Source organism: Marmota monax, unplaced genomic scaffold (assembly GCF_021218885.2).
Source record: "Marmota monax isolate L192 unplaced genomic scaffold, Marmota_monax_Labrador192_F-V1.1 WCK01_AAM20220418_F8-fsc00022, whole genome shotgun sequence".
NCBI lineage: Eukaryota > Metazoa > Chordata > Mammalia > Rodentia > Sciuridae > Marmota > Marmota monax.
In genome coordinates, this window is record NW_026695215.1 from 17,558,997 (window position 1) to 17,576,602 (window position 17,606).

The window sequence follows — 17,606 nt, forward strand, 5'->3', positions numbered from 1 at the left end:
CAGATAAAACAGACCAATGGTACAGAATAAAAGACACACAGACAAACCCACACAGATACTGTCCTTGACAAAGGTGCCAAAATAATACACTGGAGGAAAGATAGGCTTTCAAACAAATGGTGCCGGGAGAATGGCTTATCTAAATGTAGAAGAATGAGATTAGATCCTTATCTCTTACCCTGCACAAGTCAACTCAAAATGGATCAAAGACCTGGGAATCAGACCAGAACTGCAACTCCTAGAAGAAAATGTAGGGTCAACACTCCAGCATATAGATATAGGCACTGACATTCCCAGGAGAACTCCTAAAGCTCAGGAAATGATATCAATAATTAATAAATGGAATGGCATCAAATTGAAAAGCCTCTGCACAGTAAAAAAAAAAAAAAAAAACCACTAATGTGAAGAACCTACAGAATGGGAGAAAATCTTTGCTAACTGCTCTTGTGACAGAGGATTAATATCCAGAATATATAAAGAATTCAAAAAACTTATCACACTCAAAAAAATAACACTTAACCCAATTAATAAGTGGGCAAAGTAAACAGACACTTCTCCAGAGAAGAAATACAAATGGCCAGCATATATATGAAAAAGTGTTCAACATCTTTAGCAATTAAGGAAATGCAAATCAAATCTATGCTAAGATTACATCTCACTCTGGTTAAAATGGCAGCCATGGAGGACACAAATACTAAATGCTGGAGAGAATGGGGAGAAAAAGGAACACTTCTACACTGTTGGTGGGATTGTAATATACTACAACCACTGTGGAAATCGGTATGGAGGTTCCTCAAAAGACGAGGAATGAAACCACCATATGACCCAACTATCTCACTCATTGGTATTTATCCTAAAGAATTAAAGTCAGCATACTATATTGATATATGCATGCCCATGTTTACAACAGCACAATTCAGTGGTCAAACTATGGAACCAGCCAAGGTATCTATTATCACTGAATAGATAAAGAAAATGTGGTAGATATAAACAATGGAGTTTTATTCAGCCATAAAGATAAATGAAATTATGTCACTGGTAGGAAAATGGATGGAAATTGAGAACATTATGTTATATGACATAAGTCAAACTCAGAAAATCAAAATTTGTGTTCTCTTTCATGCATTGAAGAAGAAAAAGGAAAAGAAAAGGTTAGGAGGGTAAATCTCATGAAGATTGGAGGGAGATCACTAGAGTGGAGGAAAGGGAACCAGAGGAGGCAGATAAAGGGGGAAAAGGGAAATACAGGGGAATGATACTGCATTTTATTGTTATATTGTGAGCAGGTATGGAAATGTAACAACAAATCCATTGTTATGTACAATTATAATGCGCCGATAAAAATATGGACAAAAAATTGGAACAACAACAAAAATAAAGAGGTTGTCTTTTTTTTTTTTAAACAGGCAACACACAATTCAGCCTTGTTTTTATGTTTGCTTTTTACAATATCCTAATTGCAGGGCTGGGATTGTGGCTCAGCGGTAGAGCCTTCATCTAGCACGTGTGAGGCCCTGGGTTCGATCTTCAGCACCATATAAAAATAAATAAAGAAAATAAAGATATTGTATCCAACTACAACTAAAAAATAAATATTAAAAAAAAAATCCCAATATCCTAATTGGTGTAATTTAGACTGTTCACATTTAAAGTGATCATTTATTGAACTACTTGAGTTAATAACTACCCTGTTTGCAACTGCTTCATATTTGTATTTATTATACTTGACATTCATACTTAATTTTAAATTCATAATTTTATTTTATTTATTTATTTTTGTCTTCAAGAGAACCCTTTCAAACCCCCTCAAAACCGATCGTGCCTGGGACGCGTTATGCAAGTACATAGTGGAAGAAAAGCATCACATTGGCTCAGGCGGGTAGGAAGGATGCAGGGATCCAGCAATGCAATTCTAGGATGCACGCAAAGGTCAGGTCTTTGCCTCAAATCCGCCCGACACTGACATACATACGCTCCAGCCAATGAGGGCCTTCCTAGAGCCTAACGCAGCCCTCAAGGGGCGGGACTCCCCCGTGCCATTTGCGTACCGGGAGTGCGGCTAGGAGATTGCGCAAAGCCCCAGGAGGCGTGGCTTACGGGTCCGCGGCTTCCCGGGCCGGCTGGGCGGGGTGCTGGGTTGCCAGGACGACCGTAGCGGGTTAGTAGCAGAGTCGTTTGGAGACTCCCGGCGCGTAGAAGACTGAGTACCGGTGGAGAGGTCGTTCGCAGTGGCTGCTTCCCGGTAGTACGTGGGGGAACCGCACGGACAACAGGATCTTCTCCTCCCCACCCCCTAATCCCCCCACCCCCGAGCGCTCTGGTGTGTGACAGGCTGCACCAGCTGAGCCCGGATCCCGGGTGGCGAAGGGGCTTCGCAGATCCGCAGAAAACCTCCTGGCGGGTCGCCCGCCGTGGCCTGCAGGCTCTGCTCCCTTCAGGCGGTGTTCATTTGCTATCAGGGACTTGATTTGCTGCCACTTAGAAGCACCTTAAAAAGGGGGCGGGGGACTTTGTGAAGAAGGCTCTGCGCATGCTGACTGGCACAGCGGTTATAGGGAGTCCGCTGCCAGAAGGGCCCAGACGGTAACAGGGCTTCGTCTTCTTTGCAGAACCATGGGCAGCAAGAAGAAGGAAATTGCTTTGCAGGTAAACCTCAAGGGGCGCTAGCTTCCAGCACTTGGTTAGGGTTGGAGGGTGGTGTGGTGTGGTGGGGAGGGGAGGGGAGGGTGCAGTACGAAAGTCATGTTCTCTGTGCTAGCAGTATGTAACGGTATTCTAGAACTTGAGTTTTCTACCCTTATGTCTTAAAGTTAAAAAAAAATTATCTCGGACCCCTCGTTTTGACAAACTTTTTATGCATAAATATATATAAACAAAATTGGGCAAAAGCTTTTTTGCTTATAGTGCACATACAACCGTAAGGACCCGAACATGCGTTATCACAAATCAAAACTAAGGAAAGATTATCCAGCATAATTCCCAGGTGATAGTTGAACTTCTTTGCTGAAACATAGTTGCAACTTGCATGGAGAATAGGATATAGATGATTTTGAGTTTGGGCATGGCTCTGTACCTCTGTGCTTTGTGCAGATTTCTCCATCACTGTTCTCTTCGCTTATTAACAATATGCTTTGAGATGTATTATGTGATGAGCATTTGTTATACAGAGTGCCTAACTTCATTTGCACTTAAGACAAGTGAAACTGTAAGTTTTTGTTACCTCTTGTTTTCTTCTTGGTCCTGGACAGTAAGTAGCGAGTGATTCTACAGCTATGGTAAAAACATGCATGCCTGGGCCCTGGAATTGGGAGAGAGGACTTTGTCATAAGATCATTGAATGATCTGTAATATGGGTACATTTAAAAACAAGCTTTAGAATGTCTCATAAATCAACTGAATCCCCAAAGATACATGCTTAGGCTGCAGAAGCCAGATATAGTTCTTGAAATTTTCTCTAAGTCAATTCTGTGATTTAAAATATATTACATAACTTCTCTGGGCTATGGCTTGCCCATTGTGGGATGAGGGTGTGTGTGATATCCTTAAGGGTCTTCTGGCTTTGCTATTCTAGGACTCTGAAGGTGGGAATCTTCTGTCTGTAGTAGATTCTGAGCACCTTGCCCTCCCACTTTTTCTATGTGTATCATTTTTTTCAGCGTATATGAGCCCCATATCCTTTATATAAATGGGGAGGGGAGGAATACATAACTTGCAGAGTTGTAATGAGATTCTTTTGGAAGTTTCCAGATCCGTCTGAATGCTTTCTGTGGTTTCTCTGATGTTATTGGCCCGTATGATTATCATCTCATAGGTTTATGTCCTATATCCCCATTGGGGGTAATGTGTTAGCAATATTATTTTTTCATGTGAATTCCTCACAGCTCTAAGTACCATTTGCTGAGGAGAAGGGGGAGCAGCAGCCCCTCCCCACTCACACCAAGGAATCTGTGTATCACCTACGTATAAAGTAAATCCCTTGAAAGCAGTGCCTAGGGTCTGCCATCCTAGGAACCCTGTCCTGTCTCTGGGTTTCCTTCTGTGACTAAGAATCAGAAATGATAGGATATTGAGGCAATCTGTTCAAAGGTGTTAATACATTTCCCATTATTTCCCTACCAAACGTGGGGCTTAGTGAAGTTCAAATAGTTTCTATTCTTTTCTCCTCCTGCCCTTCTTCTAGGGGTGAGATTCTTCAGCTACCCAGAGTCCTGGACCCAGAGGTGATGTAGCTCATTCCATGACAGGAAGAGCCACAGAGAGTTTGCCAGTGACTTATAGTTGAGCCTCTGGGGTGGGAGTGGGAGCTTTTCTGATCTCTCCTGTCATTTGCCCCAGGACTGTAGTTGTGCCTCCAGGATGACAGATGTTTAAGGCTCTTACCTCTTTTAAGGAAACCTACAGTATGATATTGTTCATGTGCATTTTAAAGACACTAAGAAATTTTATATCCTGATTTTTTTGTCATAGAAACAAAAAGTCAGGAGTATGCTTTCTTAAAAAAAGAGACTTCTCACAGAGGACTTGCAGATGTTACATGATTCCTGCCCTTATTACAGATAATGTATCCTATCCTTTTATAGGAATACAGACTTTAGCATACTTGTATTAAAAACAATTTGTAATTTTCATGGTATTCCAAATATTAATTACAAGAGGAAAGAGAGTGGTTTTTTTAGTGCAGGAGTCTGAGAGTAGCACCTTGTTCTGGTGGTTAATCGGCAGATGGAAATTGTGTATCACCTGATTGGATGTAAGCAGAGGAACTCTCTTCAGCTTCTCTAATACTCCAACCAATCTAAAGATGTACCACCTGAACCTAATCAGCAGGAACTAGACACACCATTTTACAAAACAACTGGCATATAGTTTTTAAAAGTTTTGAGATTTTGAAAATAAAAGAAAGAGTTAAGAATTATTCTAGGTGAATTGATGCTAAGAGATTTGACTAGTGTGGGATTCTGATTACCTCCTTTGCTATCTAGGACATTATTGGGACAATTGGTAAAACTTTAATGGCATGTAAGGATTAAATGTAACAGTATATCAGTGTTTTTTCCCCTGATGTTGATGATTTTATTGTGGATATATAGGATAATGTATTTGGGAGTGATGGAATATCAGACTAACAATCTACTTTTAAATATACCCCCACACATTCTTTATAATGTACTTGCAAAACTTCTGTAAGTTTAAAATTGTTTCAAAGTAAAAATACATTCTGTATACTCTATAAAAATGTTTACTATTAATGAAGAGGGATAATATGCACTTCTCCTTGAATTCCATGTCTAATATAAACCAGAACTCTTTTTAGATAAAAGAAAAAGAAGTGAATGAATGGTAATAAATTCAACTCTTCGTTATTTGTGATACTGAGTGAAAATATAAATTGCAAAAGGAAAGCTATAATATTATACTGTTCATGTACATTTTAAAGACACCAAGAAATTTTATGTACTGTTTCTGAAGAAGTAACATTTTTTAAAATGCTAAGAATAATATGTATCACTCTTAGTTTCGTGTTTTTTTTTTTTTTTTTTCCTGGGGGAAAGAAACAGGAAGAAAGGTAAGGACTAAAGAAGATTGGGGAGAGAGAAAAACTTGAATGTATTTCTAAGTGTTTTGGAGAAAGACAAAATTCATGAAATTGTTTCCCCATTTGTGCCCTCGGTGTTAAAGCATTTGATTCTCTGAATTTAGGTCAACATCAGCACCCAGGAGCTTTGGGAAGAAATGCTGAGTTCCAAAGGATTAACTGGTAATTCAAAATAAAATATATTTTTTTCAGATCCATTTTTTTCAAGAATGTTGATTGAAGTGTTGAGCCATAAAGAGAAGGCTGCAATAACCTTTTCCTATAACCTTGAGCCTCATAAACAGCCAGGTGCTTTCTTTGTGTCTGTGTGTACAGTAGTTCTCCCCTTGTCTGTGGTTTTGCTTTCTAGTTTCAATTACCTGCAGTCAACCACAATTCAGAAACATTAAATGGAAAATTCCAGAAATAAACATTTCATAAATTTTAAAACACACACCATTCTGAATAGCATGATGAACTCTTACATCATCCCATGGGTTGATGGGACATGAATCATCATTTTGTTCAGTGAATCGACACTGTATATGCTACCTGCCCATTAGTCTTTTAAGTATCCTGCTTAGTTATCCAAAAGACTGTCATGGTATTGAAGTGCTTATAAAATGTTGGGTACTATCCAAAGTATCAGGCATCCTCTAGGGGTTTTAGAACAAATCCCTGAGGAGAAAGATGGGTATTGTATTTATATCTGGCTTGAACATCATAAATTTGGTTCAGGAAATGAGTCAGTACTGTCAGAAAGCAGGGTTTCCTTATTTTAGAGCTGATTGATATTCTCAGGGTTGTTTGATGTTCAGTTACAGAAACTTCTTCTAATTACCCGAGGCACAAAAGGAGAATGCATTAGAAGGAAAATGGGGATCTCTTGGAACTCTCAGATAGGAGGAAGAGCCAGGCATCATAAGGCACTGGAACCAGGAACAGCACAGTAATCACTAGGAAGCAGCATAGCCACTGCCCAGGGGCCTCCTTGTTCTTAATCCTTCTTGTATTTGTCATCTGTTGCTGCACAAAACTAGTGGTTTACAACCACAAACATTTATTATCCCACAGTTTCTGTGAGTCAGAAATTCAGATGCAGCTTAGTTGGGTTCCTCTGGCTCAGGAGTGCAGTTGTTGGAAGGTTTCAAAGCTCAATTTGGGGCAGATTGGCTTCTAAGCTTTTGGCCAAATTTAGAAGGTCCACTTCCAGGTCCACTCGTGTGGCTGTTGGCAGGATTCAAATCCTCACTAGTTGTTGGCCAGAGACATCAATTTCTTGCTATCAGTTTCTCCATGAGGCTGCTCAGGACATGGCAACTTACTCCTTTAAAGCAGGGCTCTGGGAGCGCATGTGATGGAAGTCAGTCCTTATTAACCTAATCTTGAAAGTGATATCCTCCTGCCCTCTTCTGATCACTAGAAACCCACTAAGTCCAGCCCAGGGAGTACCAAGAGGCTGATCTTTGGAGACATCTTAGAGGTTACTACCTCCCTCGCACTCATTATTATTCCTTTCTCTTCCTCTTGATATCTTTCTCCAGATTACCTCTGGGCTCTGTTATTCTCTGCATGTCTGCTTGTATCTGTTCTTATCCATGTCTCTGCACCCCATTTGGATGACTTCCACATTCGAGAACTCTTGCTCTCTTGTGACTTGATCTGTCTTCCCAGCCCCTTCCCCACTGCTTCCTGAGCTGAGTCCTTGGTGCTGACATTTTCCCAGAACATATCACATGTTTCCCTGCTTCTTCACTTTACCCTTGTCCCTACTCCCTGGCATATCATGACTCATCTCAGCCTGTTGAGAGCTTTCTCCTTCCCAGACCCAGCTCCAAAGTAGCCTCCCTGGGTGAAATCTTTGCGGAAACTTTGTATGGTTCAGGAGCCCCTGGACTCTGTCAAGCCCCTCACCCCCATCCATGTGGGTGTCATTAGATTCTTAACACCACAGCGCTGGCTCTCTCATCTCTCATCTATAGCCCACCTGCCCAGACCTGGGCCAAGTGGATGCTAAATAAATGCTGGTTGCATTGATCCATTTGTGTGGGTGTGAGTACTGCCACACACTCCGATTTGAGGAATTATATAAAGCCTTTTCAATGGTGCCAAGACTGAATTATTGTGTTCTGTCTGGGCAACTGGAACCCAACTCCAAGGTGAGACAACCACTGCTTGTTTCTTCAGCAGCAGTGATTTCCTGCATGCCAGCTACCTTGCTAAGCACCAACACCATACCAAACACTGACTCTGCCAAGCCTGCTCTAATGCTCTAGGGCCTTGTAGGCAGCCAGGCTCCTACTGGCCCCTGATCATCAGGCAGCTAGATGAACACACACACACACACACAGTATAGATGCTCATTCTCCCTGGAGCCGGCAGAAACTTGCTTCCAAGGTCAACAACGGTCTTGGGAGTCTTCCTGTGCTGGCTCTTTTGCACCTGCCTTCAAACATGCTAGTCTAATCAGGTCACGTGGTTCAGGCACTCTCATCATTTCTGCTCTTTCTTCCAGGGGTCTTCTCCATTTTGCTTCCTGCCTTTCAGAGTCAACCTCTTAATGCCCCTTCCTCTCCAGCGTCCCTCAGGCCCCACCTGACTATCTCCTAAGTTGGTGGAGTTTGTTCCCATAGCTCCTGCCTAGAGCCAAGGAGAATGAGAGGGGACTAGAAGCTGGTAGAAGCGGCAGGTGAACTGTCGATGCAAATACTGCCTGGGGATTTTAAGCTGATCGGGGCCCACTGTCTTTCTTTGCAGTAGAACCTGCCCTCCTAGCTTGACTCAAATGCTTTCTTGCCTCCGCCCACATCACCCTGGAGTGTTGAAATCCAAACACTGGCCAATTGTGAGTCCTGTTCTCAAGCCCAGCGTCTGATCCCTCCACCTGGACACTGAGGAGGCCAAAGCCCCCTCTCTGCCCCTGGTCTCCTTCTGAGTGTCTGGTTGCCTGTGCAATCTCTTGGTTAGCACCAGAAAACCAGCCCAACTAGAACTAGTTCAACATTCCTCATCCCTTCAACTCTCTCTCCAACTCCACCCAGGTCTTTTTCTGCCAGGCTCAGAGGTGGAGTCCCTTTCACACCCCTTGGTGTTCATCCACATCTCCATTTCCACATTCCTTTTGCAGAGGTTGTGGTCCCCACCTCTTTGGCCTCTCACCCCACTGCAGCTCCTGTCTGGCTGCCTCTCCTCCCACCCAGCCTAGGTCTCACATTCTGCAAAATGCTGCTGCCTGCTGAGCCAGCCCTTGCTCTTGAACTGGCGTGTCTCCTCCTTTCCAGGAGCAGCTGAAAGAACGTGGGCTGTGACCTCGGACAGCCCGGCGCAGTATTTGGTTCTGCTAGGCTAGGGATTGACTATGTCTCCTCTAAAACTCCAGTGTTGAAACTTAATGGCCAAAATAGTGGCATTAAAGGTGGATCCCCGAGAGCTCTTCCCCTCAAGAATGGGATTGGCGCTTGATGGAGGGAGTTTGTACCTCCTGTCCTTCACCTTCCAACACATGTGAACACAACTTTCACCGAAGCTGCCAGTCTTGGTCTTGGCCTTCTGATATTCCAAAATTGTGAGAAACAGCTGTCTGTTGTTTATAAACCACCCTGTGTGGAATTCTTACCTTTGGCCAGCAGCTTCACCTCTATGAACTTCAGTTTCTTCATCTCTATGTTGGGATGATTCTCAACTCAGTGGGCTTTTTGAGAAAAAAGCAAAGCACAGATGCTTGCTTTGGCTCAAGAAAAGTTAGGTTCCTTTCCTCTCTGAAACTTACTGTGAGTCCTTCCTTATGGCCACATAAATCCAGATGGAGGTCTTCAAGTCCACATCTCAGACTTCTCCAATGAGCCCCACCACCATTTCCCATCACACAGGCCTGGGCAGGTCTGGTTAGGGCAGGCAGCCCAGGGTCCCTGAATTCCCCCTGTGTGTGCCTGGCTGCCCAGGCTTTGCAGCATGCTTACTTCTCTGCCCATGCATGGCCAGCATTTCTGCAATGCCCAGTACACCTGCCCTCCACCCAGAAGGCTGCCTTCCCTGGCTAGTACAAAATGGTGTTAATGCTGTGCCACCAGAGTCTATGCTTAATTTTAGTCATGATAGTTTGTTAGAGTAATTGTACTCACTTGATGTGAAACTATGGAAATATAAATCTGCATTAAACAATTAAAAATTGCATGCTATTAAAGCTGGTAGACTAATAAATTATAAGCAATTTTTACACTATTTGCCTATAACTATGTTATGGTAGCTGTTGAATGGAAATACCCACCTGTGTGGATTAGGCACAAACTCTTAAGTGGTGAGGCTCCTAGAAAACACTCCTCTACAATGTGGCCTCCAGTAAGCGACAGTCTAGCTCTTGCTGCTGCCTCCTGATTGGGCAGTTCCTGCATATATCTGGTACACAGGAGTTGGTTGAGCCTGCCTAGCCATGACACCCTCTATAGATCGGGATCAAAAAAGATAATGGAATCCAAGTTCCCATCTCATGCTCCAACAAGTTCTCTTTGCAGGAGAAAAGTACTGATTTTATAAAATAAATTAAATTCTTTTACTCAAAGCAAATGGCTTTTATCAATCAGGGAAAAGTTTAAAACTGTGTTTACTCTCGAGCAGGTGAGTCAATTATATGCTGACTGGTCACCCACAGTAACCTTCATGGCTCTTCTTTTGGAACAGATGGTTTCAGTCCAATTCAGATAATCAATTGAGGGTCACTCTGTGCCAGGTTTGACCCTGAATGTAGCCTGAAATATCTGTAAGGTAAAGAGGCCACTGTAAGAAAATTACTTTCTGCCATACTTTCTTCAATATGTTTTGAATTCAGAATACTGAGTTCATAAGAACAAGGGACAGTGGTTTCCATGCTCGCTCACAGTCTGATGGAATAAAAAACTCCTTTAACCATTAAGTATCCCTGCAAACAGATGAGACTTGAGGGCATTAGAATGTATGGGAATGGCTGTGCCTGTCTGGAGGGTGGGGTGCCTGCTGACCCTGCTTCTTGGCTCCTCACAGTTGTTGATGTCTACCAAGGCTGGTGTGGCCCCTGCAAACCTGTGGCAAGCCTCTTCCAGAAGATGAGGATTGAGGTTGGCCTGGACCTTCTGCACTTTGCATTAGTAAGATTCCCTCCAAACCAAAGGTCATAAAACACTGTTGACATTGTCATGATGCCTTCTAATTTCTCTAGATGTAGAGATCCTTACCCCTCCACCCACTGCAGTCCTTTTGGCTCAGGCAATCTCTTTATGCTGTGTGAAAGGAAGGAATCCATGTCACTCCTATGCATATACTCCTGGTCTCATGAACACTATTGATTGAAACATCACTTTCAGAGCACCATGTTTCAAGATTTCCAACCTCTGTTTCATAAAGGGGAACTTATAGCAAATGCTTGTTTTGTTTCATGTGTGGAAATGGAAATAAATTTCAGAGAAGTGTGCAAGAGACACTGTTCATATGCTGCATGGGTTCAAGGTTCACAGACAGTGAAGACAGGAGATAATATAACATATGCTGATCTCTCAAGAAGTTGGATTTCCAGGACTCTCCACTTGGGACTCAGTCTCTCCTTGGGACTCAGCCTTGGTGCTTCTATAGCAAGGGTGTTGCTGATTGGCTCACCTGGGGGATCTGTGGTGTCTACATACAGTGGGTTCATCAGACATCAAAGGCAATTTCTGAGGATTTTTCATGTCTGCTGTTGCCAGTCATGGCCGCAGAAGGACACCAGATGGTGGAGTTTCCTTGGACTGGTGGAGTAGCTGGGTGAGAGAAAGAGAAAGTCTTTTTCCTCCTCATTAGACTCTTTAAGGAAGTACACTTTTCACAATTACCAGTATGTTGACAGGACAGTTGTGATTAGAGCGAGCAGCAGGAGAGCAAGTTGGGCTTCACCTGGGGAGGTTGGTCATGGGGGTATGGAGTTCCCAGGGCCCTGTGCCCAGGTCCAGTGGGTGCCTGCTGACAGTTTGTCTTCTTTAGGCAGAGGCCGATTGTCTTGATGTCCTTGAAAAATACCGAGGGAAGTGTGAGCCAACCTTTCTGTTTTATGCAGTAAGTACATCTGTAGAATAAGAACTATTTGATGGTTACAGATCATTAGCTTTCAAATAGATGCAACTCAATGTCATTAATTGCCTCAGACCTGGTGACACATACCATCTTGACCCTGTTTAGGACAGTGGCCTTCAGGCCATCCCTACTCCCCAGGAGAGGACACAGTTCTCTGGTGGTCACAGTTGGCTGGGGCAGCCATCCTGACTGGCCGTACGTGGGAAAGAATGAGACACTCAAATACACATGCTCCTTCTTGGCTCCTATACACTTTAGACTATGGATTCACTCTCAGAGCACAGGGTTTGAAGATTTCTATCCTCTGTTCATAAAGAGGAAATTTTAGCAAAAATGAATACTTCCTTATGGGGCAGACAAGCTCTGCATTCATCTTTTCAATCATAAAATGTGAAGAAACATGAGAGACTATTGAGGAAAGCTATATGGCACCGTGTTCTGACAAGCTAATGTGGATGTCTCTGAGTGTGACATCCATGGCCCCACTCCATGCCCCTTAGGGCCCAACGTCAGATCTGGCTTCCCAGGCTGAGGCCAACTGCTATACCTGAAGGAAATGGAATAACAGGCTATTTCCAACCCAGTCCAGCCCCTCATTGTATTCAGAGAAAGTGGGATCTTCTCTCCCAGGGCTCCTGAGAGCCAGGCCAGGGTTGTTAGTTTGGAAAACGTAGGCCTCCTGGGCTTGTTACAGCCTTGCAAGTCTTACAAGTTGGGAAACATAATGAAACATTGGAGCTTCAGTTTTCGGTAGAGACTCAAGTTATACTATGAACTGAGATTGGGGGAAGGGAGGGATTAGTGGGAAGATCAGAGATGAGTGTCTGTGGCCACACCAGACGGAGCTCAAGTGCAGGAAGGGGATCATTATCACAGTAGTTTGGCTGTGTAAGTCCCTGGTGATGAAAGCATATAAACCATTCCTGGCTGGGTGGGAACACAAGCCTCAATCTCCAACTCTATTATGGGCCACTACAGGATGGCTGGAAATGTAAGGGAGCTCGCTTTACATGGCCTTCACTCTCCAGATTCACTCCTTTTGGGTACTACTTATAGAGACTCTTGTAAAAGTGAAAGCAGAGAATTCAGGCTCACCCTAAATACACCTCCATTGTGAAGTCTTCCCTGACTACCCCAGCCAGTGTTGGGAATTCTTGTCCCAAGTTCCAAACACCTTATAAGTTCCCCCATTAAAGTGATTCTCTTATCATAGCCTAATTGTCTATTTGGAATGATTACTCCATCCTTCATTCATTCAGTGACTATGTCTTTTCAAGTTTAGTGCGTATTCTTTGCCTCTGCCTGGGTGCTTGGCATAGTAAGTGCTCAATAAATATTTGTTTAAAAATAGGCTATATGTAAGTCACCCCCAAATTTTTGTGTACTGTTCTTCCTTTAACTAACTACCAGTTGCCCTGAAGGAAGCTTTGAAAGGAGGGGCACAAGGTGGAAGGTAGAGATCACAGTGAGAGATTATTTTAGAACTAAGAGCAGACCTGAGGAACTAAAGCAGATCTAAAGCAGACTTGACTTTAATGGGAAGGGCCCCAGAAAGTGGCAGAAGAAGTGAATATCCATGTTGGAAATGGGTGGTAGAGGCTGTGGGCCTGGGGTCAATGGACTTTGACCCGGGCATACTCTTAAACACTCCCAATGTTGAAAGAGATTAACGTGTGAAGAGGCTCTCATGAGGTGTGCGGTTTATTATAGGGAGGAGAACTGGTGGCTGTGGTCAGGGGAGCAAATGCTCCACTGCTGGAGAAGACCATCCTCGACCAACTGGAGGCTGAAAAGAAGGTGCTAGCTGAAGGCAGAGAACGGAAAGTGGTAAGTAGAGGTCACTTCCACAAACAACAAATTTATGTCTGCTTGTATGGGAAAGCCAGCAGTCTCCCCACTCCCACCTTCACCTGATTTTCTTGGAGCTATGAGAGGAAAGTTTCATGAATGTCCCACATTGGATCTGTTCCTCACTGAGAGTGCACAATGCTGTGATATATCTGCATTTTGAAGCCTTTTAAAAGCTGTCCCCTTCAACCAGGACCCTTTAATTTCTTTTATTCATTTTTCTTTCACCCTCCACTTCAATTTTTAACCATTAATTCAGAAAGGAAAATAAATTTACAGAATTGAGTAGTGGTATGTTAGTCAGATTTCTGTTACTATAACAAGATACTTGAAATAATCAACTTAAAAAGTGGAAAGGTTTATTTTGGCTTACAGTTTTAGGGGCTTCAGTCCACGATCAGTAAGGCATGTTGCTTTTGGACCCACGGTTAGGCAGCACATTATGATGGAAACATGCAATGGAGGAAACTTTCCCTCATGAAGGCAGAGAAGAGACCATGTTGTCTCACAATTCCCTTCCAGTGATCAGATCAAAGACCTCCCACTAGGCCCCTCCTCTTGTAGATTCCACAACCTTCCAATAGCGCCAAGCTGAGGACCAAGCCTTCAACACTTGGGCCTTTGCGAGACACCTATCCAAATGATAACAAGGAAGAGTCTCCCACTCAACCTTGGGGTAAAGTCTCTCTGGGTGACCCATAAACTCAAGTTCCTGAAGGTTTTATTTGTAATTCCCTTAATTTAGAAACCAAGCTCTGTCATTACTATAAAAACAGGATCAGCCTAGCTAGTGATTTTGATTATTTCCACAATAACACTGACTACACATTCTTCACAAATAATTGTCTGCTTTTGAAAACCAACACACAGAGAGTATTTCCAGGTGCTTTTGCAATCTGCTAAACTGCTCAAGTTTTCTTATTCAATTCCAAATAGCAAAGCTCTTTTTTAATGGAATGAATTAGCATTGAATCTTATTTTTTCCCAAACCAGTTTTCTGCAAATGCTTCCATTCTTATGAGCCTCTTCTGGGGAACAATGATCTCTCCCTTTACTTCTCTGCACTGTTTAGCCTATCACTTAACATTTACTTACAGTTTAATTCTTTCTCTTGCCAACTTTCTATTTTTCCTTAGTCTCTACTTAATGCTTGTGAAAAGAGGCAAACTCTAACATTTAAGATAAGCATGGATTTCTCGGTCCTCTCTGTGTCCCATCACCCTGCTACTAAAAAAGGATCTTGTAGGTCTCCAGGACTTTCCTCACCTTGCCCTTGCCACTTGTTCCACCTTTTGTAGCTTTATTTTTTGTTGTCATTTCTGTAGGGTTTTGAAGGTCTTAGGGGTAATTTAAATTGGCTAACTATTTTCTGTTCCTGACCAATTTGTACTAGATTAAAGATGAGGCTCTTTCTGATGAAGACGAATATTTTCTCCATGAAAAAAATGATGGAGAAGATGAGGACGTGGGTGAGTGCAGAACCAATGAGCAAGGCCAAAGGCAAAGGAGGTTCAGATCTGATGTGAGTAATCAGGTCATTGAGATATCTGGACTCTGGCAATATTGACCATGAAATGTCTCCAGTCACCTGAGTTCAAATGTACTGTGGTCAAATCTCCCTTCTGCCCTATAAAAGCATCTTGGCTACATTTCACAGCTTTCTGATCATGCTTCAAATATAACAAGCTTGGATTTCATGGCAATCACCAGGCCTCTGTTAAGCGTTACATGGAGGGTAGAAGAACTGGTCATGCAAAGCGATAATGCTGGTGTTTCCTTGGTCCTTGGCTGATCTGGAAAGTTCGAGTTTCTATTATCATCTCTTTCTCAAACATCAGAAAACCTTCCCTCCCCCCAGCTCTGCACCCTTCTTCCCTTACTGCTGAAGCATCAACTCATTTTCACTCATGGGCAACTTGGCTGGCCAGTGAAGACAGCTGGGAGTCGGGCTACTGCTGGGAAGGCATCTCTTGGTGGCAACTGAGATGCCAGGGGAACCAGGATCAAGTTCAGGAACTGAGCTGATGACAAATGGAGGTTTTTTTTTTTTTTTAATGTTTTATTCTAATTTGTTATATATGACAGCAGAATGCATTACAATTCGTATTATACAAATAGAGCACAATTTTTCATATCTCTGTACACAAAAGCAGGTTTTTAAATTATTATTGAACAAAGTAGAGAGACTGTTTTTAAGTGTTTTTTGTTTGTTAAATAAGGCTATTTGAGTTGGAAAATTCTAACAGGGAAGGAGTTGTGGCTTAGGAAAGCAAAAAAACTTCAAGTGCAAAAAGAAAATCAGCCATTTGACTCTGCAGGAAACATTCTTTGCCTGCTTTTTGCATTATCTCCTCTTTCTTTCTTCCTCCATGATTTCCTCCCAAGTCTCTCCAACCTGGAAAACCACACAAAACCTTGTCTTTGTCCTGAGCCATCTCCTTAACAGCCAAGCTTCCTGAACTTTGTCCACACTCTTGGGGCCACTCCTCACCCTCCACTCGTGCTGGACCTGCTGCATTCTGGGTGTACCCATTGCTTCCTGAAAGGGTGCCCACAGGGGGCATTGGACCTCCTTGGTAACAGGTTCATATTCTGTGGGATCTCCCTGCAGAGCAGGATGATATTCCTAGCATCATCTTCTCGAAAGTGTTCTCTCTTTTGGGCACTAAGGTATCCTGACTCTCCTCCTTTTCCTTCACATCCCTGGCCCCTCCTCAGCATCTCCTTCATTGAGTTCCATTCCAGCTAGAGTTCTCCAGGTCCCTGCTTAGGCCTCTTCTCACTCTACACTCTAGGTGGTCTTGTGAGTCAGCCAATGTATAATGGAATTTATTGTAAAAGACTAAGTGCTCATAGCATGTTGGTAATCCCGGGAAAACGGACAGGTTTGATTGCTTAAAATGATTTATACTGTTGGGTTTCTGTCACTGTAACAAATACCTGAAATAATCGATTTATAAAGGTGAAATGTTTATTTTGCTCACAGCTTGGGAGGTTTCAGTCCATGACTGATTGGGCCTGCTACTTGTGGGCCTGTGATGAGAGCACAGCGTGGGAGGAGAGAGGCGCATCCTTCAAGGGCCCCACCAGGACCCCTCATACAGGTTCCACCATCAACCAATGGTGTCACATACTAGGACCCAGACTCTACTTACCCAAACCATAGCACATGTATTTTCAGCACCTTATTCAGATTTTCAGAGCCAAAGGTCCTCCTTATATGTAGATATTGTTTTGTTTCACTGCAACATAATCAGTATAAAGGTTGAGAAACAGAAAATAGATGAGGGGGTATGCTGATCCTGTGGAGAGAGCAGGTAATACACCAAGGCCACAGAAGCAGGAGTGTGATGGAGATGGGCTTGTGGACAGACTTTGGTTTCCTTACAGACCTTTCCAGAACCTGGCCTAAGCAGTGGACTCTTCTCATTGCTACATCTGATTGGACGGGTGGGCACTGACTGAAGGGCAGCCAACCCGTGGACTAGCCAGTGGGCTTTGGGTGGTGCCTTGGATCAAGAAGATGGGTTCACTGGTAGAGCACTAGCTTCTCTCAGGAAACCTTGAACGGGGAGAGGACTGAAGCTGCAGTTTGGTAGCATGTGCTGGAGCTGGAAAGTCATGCTGATTCAGGACTTGGGGCAGCCATACTTACCACATGGCAGGAAAGGTTCAAAGAGGCAGAGACAAAGGAGCCAGCCAAGCGGGGAACATGGCAGATAGCAGTTAGAGACTCAGAGTCTTCAGGAGCTAATGGGAAGGGGTGAGGATTCCTGGGCCCGTGTTGCCCCTGCTCCAGCACGCTCTGTGCAACTCTGTTCCTCCTACTCATTGAGTTGTTTCTGCCTTTCTGTTCCTAATTTCTTCAGCAATCCTCTTACCTGTCTGTCCCCTGATCCAGGGACCAAGTATTGTCCCCCACAGCCCAGCTGAAGTTGAATTAGGTGGGTGCATCCACTAGAGTCGGGGTCTGCAGGGTAAGCAAAGAGGCCAGGGGAGAGAACCAGGAGCTCAAGCCTTGGCCTGGAACATGGTTTGCAATGGAACCTGTGTAGAGGCTGCACTGTCCCCTCAAGTGGCCTCTTAGTGCCTCAAACACCAAAATCTG

The 17,606-nt window shown here is 43.4% G+C and overlaps 1 protein-coding gene across 6 annotated transcripts in view; it reads left to right on the forward strand.

Annotated features, from left to right (window-relative positions):
• The first annotated feature begins 2,110 nt into the window (after positions 1-2,110).
• Nme9 (NME/NM23 family member 9) overlaps positions 2,111-17,606 on the forward strand; it is a 42,795-nt gene continuing 27,299 nt past the window's right edge. For 3 of the 6 annotated variants that reach the window (XM_046431958.2, XM_046431955.2, XM_046431959.1), the window contains exons 1-7: positions 2,111-2,245; positions 2,610-2,646; positions 5,701-5,758; positions 10,592-10,695; positions 11,561-11,632; positions 13,361-13,477; positions 14,892-14,967. In XM_046431958.2, the coding sequence (XP_046287914.1) occupies positions 2,614-2,646; positions 5,701-5,758; positions 10,592-10,695; positions 11,561-11,632; positions 13,361-13,477; positions 14,892-14,967 (460 nt within the window). In that variant the 5' untranslated portion in view covers positions 2,111-2,245; positions 2,610-2,613. The remainder of the gene's footprint in view (positions 2,246-2,609; positions 2,647-5,700; positions 5,759-10,591; positions 10,696-11,560; positions 11,633-13,360; positions 13,478-14,891; positions 14,968-17,606) is intronic. The other 3 variants (XM_046431957.1, XM_058574913.1, XM_046431956.2) reach the window with 3 other exon arrangements.